At 35.7% G+C, this 12036-nt stretch overlaps 1 protein-coding gene across 1 annotated transcript in view; it reads right to left on the reverse strand.

Moving 5' to 3' along the window:
- HCN1 (hyperpolarization activated cyclic nucleotide gated potassium channel 1) overlaps nt 1–12036 on the reverse strand; it is a 241984-nt gene that overhangs the window by 85612 nt on the left and 144336 nt on the right. Inside the window, exon 3 of the mRNA XM_040977681.1 lies at nt 10834–10995. Within this exon, the coding sequence (XP_040833615.1) occupies nt 10834–10995 (162 nt within the window). The remainder of the gene's footprint in view (nt 1–10833; nt 10996–12036) is intronic.

Consider the following 12036-nt stretch of genomic DNA (forward strand, 5'->3'; position numbering starts at 1 on the left):
TCATTTTTCCTTGTTCATTCATTAGAATATTGAAAATTCAAGGATGCAGGTGGTTCTTATGCTTATCCTTCAGATTATTTTTAACAGGGATTTTGATAGCTCTATGTTATCTCTGATTAATTCAGTAGTTAATTTAACACCTGCATAAAGCTAAACTGAATCTTTAAATGAAAGAGAAAGCAATTTATGCTTCACTAAATCACTTCACCATTAATATGTCAGTATATGCTCCCAGGACACAAACTGGTACCCATAAGGAATGTCTGTCCTTACAGGTGGAGGATTAGCAAGTGGAGACATTGCTCCAGTCCACCTCCGTCTTTGTTTCCAATTTCACTTAATTCCTATAGAACATTTTCTCTGAATATTATATTGTTGACACAATAGCTTATGGTCAATATAATTACACATTAGAATATAACATTCTAATAAATATTCAAATATACATATGTATATAAACTATATTTAGTCCTATCATGGAGAGGTTTCCATCTACTCATAGCTATTTGCGTATAAGTATGTATGTGTGTATATATATATACATGATTGACTTTTAATATTTTTCCAAAAGAAGCTACTTTTTAAACAAAGTTTTGATCTCCTGGTATAATAAAAACTAAAACAGTAAAACCAAAATGATAGCAACAATTTAAACTAAGAGAGTGACTGCCATAAGGGTACAGACTTAAGATTTTTGATTTATTTATTAGTTTATTAGTGCTTGAGAGAGTGAAAGCATGATCATGATTTATTGCTGGTGTTGGAGATAGCATTGCAGGGCAGCTGAAATGGTATTTTTTACCCCCTCACATACATACCCATTATATTGTAATTTCACCTTAAAACATGTTTTCAAAAAAATGAAATATTTACCATATCTCATATATATATGTATATATATATATATGTGTACGTGTGTGTATGTGTGTGTGTGTGTGTAGTAAGTATATGAATGGCCTAGTAGTGATGATACTGTTGGGATGCTCAAATTCTATAGGCAATTTGTGGACCTGTCTCTGCTCTGCATCCAATTCCAGTTTCCTGAGAATGTACACTGAAGGAGGCAGCAGATGACAGCTCAAGCAGCTGATTCCTTGCCATGCTGAAGGCAACCGCGATGCAGTTACAAGCCACATGCTTTGGGACTTAGTCATTCTTGATCATTATTACACATTGTGGAGTCAACCAGCACGAGTCTTTCATCTATTTTTCTGCAGCTCAGAGAAAAACAAACAAAATTCCTGAAGAATAAAAGTGCAGTCTCTGGAAAATTGAGATGATCAAGTTGGATTATGTCCTTATTTTAATACAACTGAAAGAAAAATATTTCTATCTGGAGCCATTTTCTCAAAAAAAAAGCAAAAAAGATTGCACAATGATTTTGAAAATATTCCTGCTTTAAATCCCTCACATGATTTTCTCCTGTCACTTCTTTTTCTTTCCCATACTTAACATATTTAGGTCATGGTTATGGCTTGAAGAAATAGAAATGAGATGAAATAGAAAGAGTAATCTCTGATGAGCCTTCCATTGTAGAAAGTCATTGTATAGAATTATTTTGAAAGCTATATCAACACAGGGCAGCTGGGGCTACATCATCGAGTCTCTCAAGACTCCTTCATTCTTAAAATGGAATGATAGTCATGGACTGTTTCTTCACATCCATTTTCCTTTCAAATAAATTAATACAGTTGAAAGAACTCATATGCTTTACTGTTGACTCCTAAATCATAGCAAATTTTATCCCTAAAATACATCAATCATAATAAGTATATTTCATGTGAAATCCAAATATACAAGAAATTCAGAAAAAAAGACATGATAATTGCTTTTCTCTACAAAATTCTTTTAGAAAAACACACTAATAAAGGAGAAATGCCAAAAACTCACATACAAAGGAAAAAACATGAGCCCGGCGTGGTGGCCTAGCAGCTAAAGTCCTTGCCTTGAACTCGCCGGGATCCCATATGGGCACTGGTTCTAGTCCTGGCAGCTCCACTTCCCATCCAGCTCCCTGCTTGTGACATGGGAAAGCAGTTGAGAACGGCCCAATGCTTTGGGATCCTGCACCCGTGTGGGAGACCTGGAGGAAGTTCCTGGCTCCTGGCTTTGGGTTGGCACAGTACTGACTGTTGTGGCCACCTGAGGAGTGAATCATCGGATGGAAAATCTTCTCTGTCTCTCCTCCTCTCTGTAGATCTGACTTTGTAATAAAAATAAATAAATCCTTAAGAAAAAAGAAAAGAAAAAACATAATGATTGTGAACATATTTTTCATACGTATTTTGAGTTCTTCCAATGTTACAACCAATTAGATTACTTTCCGTAAAACAATAGTTGACAGTGGCTTTACAGTTATTTATTTATTTATTCATTTATTTATTAGTTAGAGCTCATTAAAGCTCATGCAGTAGAACTGCATGGTGGGTTTGGCATTAAGGAGAAAACCTGAATTTTCAGTGCCCAAATTGAATATCTCTGGCTTCATGTAAATGGAGTAGCAATGCTCTAAATCCAACATTTCCTATTAATTATATAATTATATATTTTACACACATGTAGCTAATAAGATAATATATATGAGGTAATACATCATATGTTACACTGCATTTGTGAAAGTCCTAGAAAAATCATGAAGATCATATGCCAGAGTGTGTTTGTGTATTGGAGAGAGCATAACCTTTCTGAAAGTGACACTAAATTACAATATGTTTTATTTCTTCCCCCTACTTTAGCAAATACTACCTGTTAGATAATTTCATGGAGAGTGATTCTTCTGTCAATTTGCTACTTAAAGTTTAAGAGCTAGTGCATACAAGAAAAAAATGCACTTTTTTGAAAGGCAGAGTAACAGAGAAGGATAGAAAGAAGAGAGAGATCTTCCCTCTGGTAGTCCAAAGCCAGGAGCTAGGAACTTCCTCCAGGATTCCCACATAGATACAGGGACCCAAGAATTAGAAACAACTTCTACTTCTTTCCCAGGCCATAAGTAGGGAGTTGAAACGGAAGAGTAACAGACACAACTTGAACTGGTGCTCATAAGGGATGGCAGTACTGCAAGTGGAGAATTAGCTTGCTATTCCCCAGCCCCAACCCAGGAAAAATACATTTTTAATTTATGATCTGCTCTTGTATTGTTAAGGTCAGTTAAATTAGTCATAGCCAATGTTTAAACAATGTCTTTCACCTCTCTCCACTAACAAATGGTTAATTCAAGTTACAAGTGTTGTGAAATGTATATTTTATTTGAAAACAAACCACCAACAGATAATTAATTTTTATATGCTTGTTCTTATTTAAAAAGGACAGCTGAGAAGAAAGAACCGAGTATGCAGCTGCTTCCCTTTTTTTGAGAACTCATTTTTTTTTTTTTTCAAAAGAGAGCCGTCTCCAGGCAGGCTTTCCTAATGGCAGAAATGGGATGGCAAAGGCGAATCGCAGAACTCAGCAGGCTGCTGACCTACTTTATTATTATAACTCATAGGAAATATAAGTGCCCTTTTCCAAGTATTGGTACAATGACTCGTCAGCAAATTAGTTATCTTTGTTGGGACTTTTATGAAACTTTTGTACAGTAGTATATGCTACTTAGAAAAAAACATATAGTCTCAGTAATATACTTTCTAATTTATAGAAATTCTGATCTAACATATATTCCTAGGCCTCAGGAGAGGAGAGACATATTTTAAGCAGAAGAGTCTTGGTCTCATTTCTTAGTTTTCTAATTCAGTTACATTATTTCAACTACTTATTATCTAAGCTAAATTGGGTTTGGAAAACAAAAAGTAAAACTTTATGAATATTGCCTCTACATATTTGCAAGAGTATAAATAGATACTAGACTACCTCTAGGTGTCCAGATTTTACTTAAATAAGGGAACTTACATATGAATAACAAATGTTGCTTTTCAGATCAATTACATAAAACAAGACGTCCCCAAGCCCCCACACTTACTGTGACCAAGTTATATTCTTTGAGCTATAAGTGTCTGAAGATGTTGATATTCTGTGATAGGTTTCTGGGTTCCAAAAGCCAAAAGTGCAATGAAAAACCAGACACAGAAAGCCAAACACTGCATGTTCTTCAACGTATGTGGAAAGACAAAAGAAAAACAGAACAAGAAAAAAAGAAGGATGAAAGAAATAGTCTACCCGAGCTTATCCAAAGCTGTTGTCTGCGATGCTGCTGTCCCACATGGGCTCTGGTTTCTTTTCCAGCTGCCCAATCTCTGGTTCATGTTCTTGCTGATGAGCTCGGGAAGCAGCAGCAGATCATTCAGGTGCTTGGGCCCCTACCAATCACACGGGAGATCCAGACAAAGCTCCTTGCTCCTGGCTTTGCCCTGTCTAACTTCCGGTCCTGGTGGCCACTTGGAGAGTGAACCAGTGGACACAAGAGCTCTCTCTCGCTCTCTCTCTCTCTCTCTCTCTGTAAGTCTGCCTTTCAAATGCATGAATAACTCTTTAAAAAAAACTGATTAGTACAGGATGAGAATGGTGAGGGGAGGGAGATGAGGAAATGTTGAAAAAGAGTAACCAACCTGGACTGCTCCAAGCACAAGCTATAGATAAGAAACTGGAAAGGCTAACTGCCTGGCTTGATTTGTCCACGATGCGTATATGTATTGAAATATTGTGCTCTATTCAAGCAAATGTCATTATATGTTGATATGAATTTTTAAAATAAAACAAACTTGATACTGAATTTGATACTGCCACTTACAGCTCATCATACACAACTGACCCAAGACTGCAACTTACTGAAAGGAAGCTGGGAAATATGGAGAAAATGTGTGGTTATTTTGTTGTTAGTGCGTGTTCCTGACACACAGGGTCAAATGAAAAGGAAAATGGATAGCAACTCTTACTCTTACCAAACAGATTTTATCAATTAGATCCTTTCAGACCCTTCATAACTTTTATCTTCAATATTCTTTGTAAATACGTTTTGTTTTCTAGAAAATATTGCTATTTTAATAGGTACAAAGACAGCTAAAAGTTCAGCAAGTTGGACTTAATAACAGAGTATCTTATACTACAGCACACAACTATGGTCTCTGTTGAAAAATAATGTGATACAAATTTTTAAATCAAAAGCTATTCAGGGGGAGAGTTTGGACATTTGTGTCGGAATACATTCAACAGGACAGCTGGGACAGCAGAGGCCTGCGGAACCCTGTGGAAAAGAGGCTCCGAGAAAGAGGAGGTGGAGGGCCTCTCACTCGGAGTGCACCCTTGACCCCAGTGAGTCTGTACATGTGCTTTCGTGCGTCCCTGATACATGGTGAACATCTGTGCTAGCTGGTCAATTATCCTAGATCAAAGTAGTGCTCCTTATCGATATCTCACACCAATGGTGCTTTGGCCCTGGTGCCTTGTTGGCTCTCCTGGAGCTGCCTCCTTACACACGTGACACAAGTTGTATATCAAACCTGATCATTTTAACTGATGTCTAGGCTGAACTATGTTTGAACTGCTGCTTTGCTGAATGTGTATAAACTGGAATCCTGGAAATAAATTTTGCCAGTTGCCCAAGAGGGCACTGTCCCCCCATTTTTTTTTCCGGTCATATTTCTTCCCCAGGAACCCGCAAGGTAAACTTGTAACTTATCCTAGTCATTAAGACACTAGAGTTGATACCTGTATCGCGCATTCTAGTACAAGGGTTTGATTCCTGGTTGTGGCACCAGAGTTCAGCTTCCCAGTTCTGGCCTTAACCCAGTTCTGACTGCTAACAACATCTGGTGAATGAACTGCTAGCTTGCCTGTCTCCTAGCTTTCTGTTTTGTTCCCCTCTCTTTTTCTATCCCTCTGTGTGTGTCTTCCTCCCTCACACATTATGTTCACATACACATAACAGCAACAAAACACCAAGAAACTAACCAATAAATGTCACATGCAAGGGGAAAATATTTTAAATGCTAAGTAATTATTTTCCATGGATCACACAGCTACCTGTAGGTAAATCATTTTCTCTAGAAAAAAAAATATATTTGAAGGTTAAATAATGCATTGAGTCCTAGAAATCACAACAAAATAAATATTTGTATGAGAACCCCTAGAGATGTTTTAAACTTATTTTGAATATAGTATTACACAAATATATAGTTGTAAAACTAAATTGGGGTCCACAGTGGAGCACAGCAGCTTAAGATGAAGTTTGCAGTGCCATTGTATCAGAACAACAGCTGGAGTCCAGGACATTCCATCATTCCATTTCCAACCAGCTCCCTGCCTGCTAATGTGCCTGGGAAAGCAGAGGACAATGCCCCAAGTACTTGCCCCCATGGTCCCTGCTATGCTTGGCAAAGAAGCAGATGGATTTCCATGCTCCAGGCTGCAGTCTGGCACAATTCCAGTGTTGTGCCCATCTCAACTAAACCAACAGACAGAAGTTCTGCATCCCCCTCTCTTTCTGCCACCCTTTTGAATAAATGAAATAGATTTTCATTTAATAGATAGTCATTTCAATAATAAATGAAAAAAACTAACATGAAAAAATTAACACTAGGTAGAATGTGCTCCTCTTGACAATTTTGTAACATTAAAACACACTTTTACAAATTAAATAATAATAATTTAATAAATCAATTTATTAATGTAAATTTATATACTAGACAATGTTTCTAAAAATAATTTTATATAATATAATTATAATGCTGTTATGATATCAGTTTTTTAAATGTGTGACTTTATATACTACAACAGTGCACTTCATGATGCACTTAGTTTTATAACCATTTTCTCTTTCAATGAGGCCCCAGGGCATTAGCCTAGTGGCTAAAGTCCTCGCCTTGCACACAGCAGGATTCCATATGCACTGGGTAAATCCTGGCGGTATGCTTCCCATCGTGTTTGTGGCCTGGGAAAGCAGTCGAGGACGGCCCAAAGCCTTGGGACCCTGCACCTGCATGGAAACCCCGGAAGACGGTTGTGGGTCCTTGTTCAGTTTGGCGTAGCTCCGGTTGTTGCTGCTACTAGGGGTGTGAATCATCAGATAAGATCGTCCTCTCTGCATATCCTAATCACTTGGACCATCATCTGTTGCCTTCATTGCAGATGAGCATCACACTGGATCAAAACAGAGCAGTTAGAACTTGAAATGTCACTTGAACATGGGAGACCTGCAATAAAAGGGAAAGCTTAACTTCCTGTGCCATGTCACCAACATTACAGTAGAGCAAAATTATAAAGGCCATATGCAAGAACGGTTTCAACTTAAATTTGTTTTGTCTGCATTTTTTGCTTTCATAATTTGATTTTGTTTTGAAATAAGTAGAAACACATCATTCTTGGCACTTTTTAGTATCACACAGTAAAGTCAAATTTTAGAGTTAGTTTCTAATGTAACTATAATTTCATATTTTACTTTTTTTAAAACTACAATTTTTTTGTTGTTGTTGGGAAGTCAGAAATGCAGAGAGGAGGAGAGAGAGTGGAAGATCTTCCTTCCACTGAATCACTCCACAAGTATGCACAATGGCTAAAGCTGAGCCCATCTGAAGCCAAGAATCTGGAGCTTCCTCTGGGTATCCTTTGTGGGTGCAGGGTCCTAAGACCTTGGCCCATCCTTGACTGCTTTCCCAGGCCATAAGCAGATTGCTGGATGGGAAGCAGGGCTTCCGGGATTAGAACCAGAGCCCATGTGGTATCCCGGTATATGCAAGACGAGGCCTCTAGGCTAGCGTGCCAGGCCCATATTTTGTTTTTATAACACATCTTAATTGCTTCATTATAATTTATGCAACATAAGACACTGTAATATGTGGATGAACATAAATAATGGAGTAATGCATATATATCTCTTCATTGTTCTATAATTTAAATGTGTGACAGAGAACTATTAATTTGAGTTCTAAAATTTTTAGTTTTCTGAACTATAAAATGGGGAATAATAGTGCTTACCTGTTTCTGTTGCTATGAAATAGTATAAAATTGCATAGACAGAATGTTATACAAACACAGGGTGTTTTTATTTTTTTACTTCTTTTGTGTATATCAATGCAGTTTACATTTTTGCTGGTGTTGTAAGAAATGCTTTCTAGAACTATGTAGCTTCAGAATAGAAAAATATAACCTCAAAGTCCAATAACCCTATAAAGATTGCTCTCTTGATGTAAAAATCATCTTTTTAGAGTTGCTATTTTCTTCACATAACATTCACTATATAAAAGAAGTTTTGATCTTTCTATTTAAACATGAAATTAACTGTTTCCTGCCCTCTACACTTGCGGTACATGGGAAAAAATTGTAAAGTAAAATCAAATTAAAATAAAAATCAGTTTCATAAGCAAATCTACACCTAAAAAGAAAGTTAAAAGAACTAAAAATAGAGTGCAACTTAAGGAAAGATATTTTGTATAATATACAAGATAGTGATGGTTCTAAGACTGGCCATGTTAGTTAAATGCATCATAAATGCACAGGTGAGCACATTTAGCTATACTTAAAAAGACACATAAGGTCACTAAAACTTTTTCATATTGCTCTACATTGTAATTAGACCATTATAAGCGCTTGGAAGACACCACAGTACTTCTCCTAACTCTTCCAATGACAGCAGTTCGTATTTTCCTGACAGTGCAAATTTTAACTAACAATTACTTGCTAATTAAATACTGGTTTTGCTAATATGATTCGTATTTTTCAGTAGTTCTAATGTTTTTGTACTACACACTCAATCATTTGCCAGATTAAAGAGGCATTCAATTTTCCTTATTGTCTTTTCAATGTTTTTGCTCCCTGGAAAAGTAAATAAGATGACAAATACCTAATCATGAAGACACCACAGACCTGAAATTTGAGCTGAAAATACCTTTTCTTGATTTGTTGTGTAGTTGTAAAAGCTCCTGTACGCAAACATTTCTCAAAGTGTTGATGAATCATTACTACAGCTATTACTGCATCAGGCATGATTCCAGGCAGCTTGCTGAAGTCTGAATGCATTCTCCAACATTCATGTATTGAAAACTCAACCCCTAATGCAGCAGTATTGAGAGATGGGATCCGGGCCACGTGGATGCCACCAGGACCTTGCCCTCACAGGCAGATCCGTGCTCTCTAAAAAATACTAGATCTAGAGGACTGAGCACCAAGGCGCCATGCAGAAACTCAGAGCAAGACTCAGATCTGCATCTTGGAGTTCTCAAGCTCTGGAACAGTGAGAAAATAATTTCATTTCTTTATAAATTACCCACTTTGCTATTCTGCTACAGCAGGTGCTGGTGTTTAAGTGATTACAATGAAGTAAATGGAGAGTTTCAGGTCAATGTCAGGTGCAAATGAAAGAGATTTAGAGGCTGAGGGAGGGAAAAGGAAAGAAGTGATGAATGGAAATGTATGGATAAGTAATGTCCTTGACAAGCAATGTAAGTCTCTACTTGCATCGAATGCAAAGCCTAAGAAATGGCTAATAAGTGAAACAAAACTTATAATCTTAAAATGTCCACAGAATTCTGTCATAAAATTAAATAACAGAGCTGTGTGCAGAAAGAGAAACCCCATTGTTTTTAAATTATTTCAAAATTAAAATCTTGTGGAAATCTCATAAAAATGTATTTAATAAAAAGTCACATGTAATAGAACGTTATTCAAATAAACAATTAAATGATCATTTATTAAGTAAAATGCAAGCAAAATAAAATGCAGGAGAAAAACACGAGAACTTACAAAAAAAGAGAATATTTGTACGTGTGTCTACACACAAAATAATCACAATTGCTTCAATTGCTTTGTGCATGTTGAGTATTATATTATGTAGATCAAACATATGCTCCTGAATGAAAATGAGTATGAGTAGACATTGCTATGAATATCATGCTTATATTTCACAGGTTTTTCTATAGTCACATATATTTGAGTCACATATAAAGGCTACCACGTCCTAGCAAAAAGTACTAACTGAAACATCGTCACATATATACTACATTTGCATCATTATGAGGGAGATCTCTATAGTTTTGACATGTCCTATGCTTCTTATTTGAGTACAGCAGATGCTAATGAATAAACAGCTTTGAAAAGGAAGAAATCATTCAAATATATATACTATTGAAAGAATATTTTATATAAAGTAAGTGTGTCTTTCAAATAAAATATATCTCAGTATGCTGAGTAAAACACAACAAAATATATGCCATAACAGATACATACCTAGGAATATTTTGTCAATGGTGCTGTAATTTGTTGTTGATGTTGTTGTTGTTGTTGTTGCTGTGGCTGTTCTAACTCATACCAGTTGTTGACCTTGTTTCATGGTTTCTCAATTATGAAAATGTATACTGATGGAGTACTGGGGTCTATCATATACAGATGTTAGGGTACAATGGAACATGCATTCCTGCTTCCAGATGAAAGATGGATTCCCAATGAAACTGTTGGACATGTGTAGACAATGGGATGCTGGATTGTCTGACATTGTCTGACCAACAGTGTCAGAGTGCACTTAAATAAGAGACTGATGGAATTATGATTCCTTATGCAGGACTACACTATTGTAACAAAATGGGAAAAATCTGTAGGGGGATGGGAGTTTGGGGAGAATCCCAACCTGTATGAAATTGTCCCATATAATTCAAAATTTAAAATAAAAATACATTATTGAAAATAAAATTAAGAGTTTAGTTGCATGCAAAAAATAAATAAAATAAAATCTTAGAAAAAAAGATATTTAATTGTTAGAACAAAATTCCTCCTACTGTATGTTTTTATGCCTATGGATGTAAAATTCAGTTGTCTCTTAAGCACTGAAAAAATCAGATTTGACTGCAAATACTGATAAGTTTTTCCGAAAACACTAAAAAGGCAGAATGCAAATGAATATAAATTACTTACAACCATTTCATTGAGAGACACCCAGCAATCTGGTGGGAAATCCTGCAGTAGCGGGACCAAGAACTGAAGGCAACCATCCCAGTGACACAACAGCAACATCATGCCGATGAGATTAAAGATCCTCACTACTGCACTGGCAAGATCATACGTCATGTGGAATATCTGTTGACCAAAATGTAAAATCAATGATTATAACCAACTTTCTCAAAAAATCAAACATACTACCGATGTCAGTAAAAACTGATATTTTTACCACAAAATTGATTTAACACTACTTTCAGAAACAGTAATGCATTTTACAATGACGTTGGCACTCTGCTGTATGAACATTACAACAAATTGTAGACTTTTCATAAAGAACAATGATAGCATGAAAACACAAATATATGTTGTACAATATCATTTTTTTTGGTCATATGTTTTCACTCAGTGTCCTTCTGGACTTTTAGTGTAGTTATTTTATAGTAAATTGGCAAGCCTAAGAATTCAGTAAGTAATTTATGTCTGTTTCTTGTATTTAACTCAGTTGACAGACTCAATGGAAGGTAAATAAAATACCCAAGGACCAAGGACCAAAACTACTACCACCACACAAGTCTGATTGTAAAATATAAAGTAAAATTGAGACTTGGATTTAACTATATAATCATGTGAGTGGAGCAACACTTAAATTGTATATATGTATGTTTTATATATATAAATAGTTGCATTTAATACAAAATTACATGGACTGATTAAAAACACATAATACTTCTTTAAAAAGTGTAATTATTTCCATTAAAGTTTATGTCACAGCTTTTTCTTTAATTTGACACCTTTTTATTTTTTATTTGTATAAAACCAAGCATAGTAGGTGAAAATATTATTTCAGAAAGACCAGAAATAAAGAAAAATAGGCATTCTCAACGAAGTTTTAGAGGTCGAATTATATTTCCAGATTTGTGTTTTCAAATAACTGCAAGAATTATAGAAAAGGAGCAATGCTGCTGTCACCAGCAGGTCTTGCCTTTCTTCCATCAATATGGGTTTTCTTCATCTTTTAATTACTTATAGTAGCAAACCCTACCTAAGAGCAGAGTTATGTTTTCTATAAAGTTTTGTTTGTTTCAGAACTACCAAACCAATGCAGCTAGCAAGTATACATACATCAACATAACATTTTTGAATATTTATAAATATATTGTATATAATACACAAAATCAA

The sequence above is a fragment of the Ochotona curzoniae genome, unplaced genomic scaffold (genome assembly GCF_017591425.1).
Source record: "Ochotona curzoniae isolate NIBS_2020 unplaced genomic scaffold, NIBS_Ocur_1.0 contig_2754, whole genome shotgun sequence".
NCBI lineage: Eukaryota > Metazoa > Chordata > Mammalia > Lagomorpha > Ochotonidae > Ochotona > Ochotona curzoniae.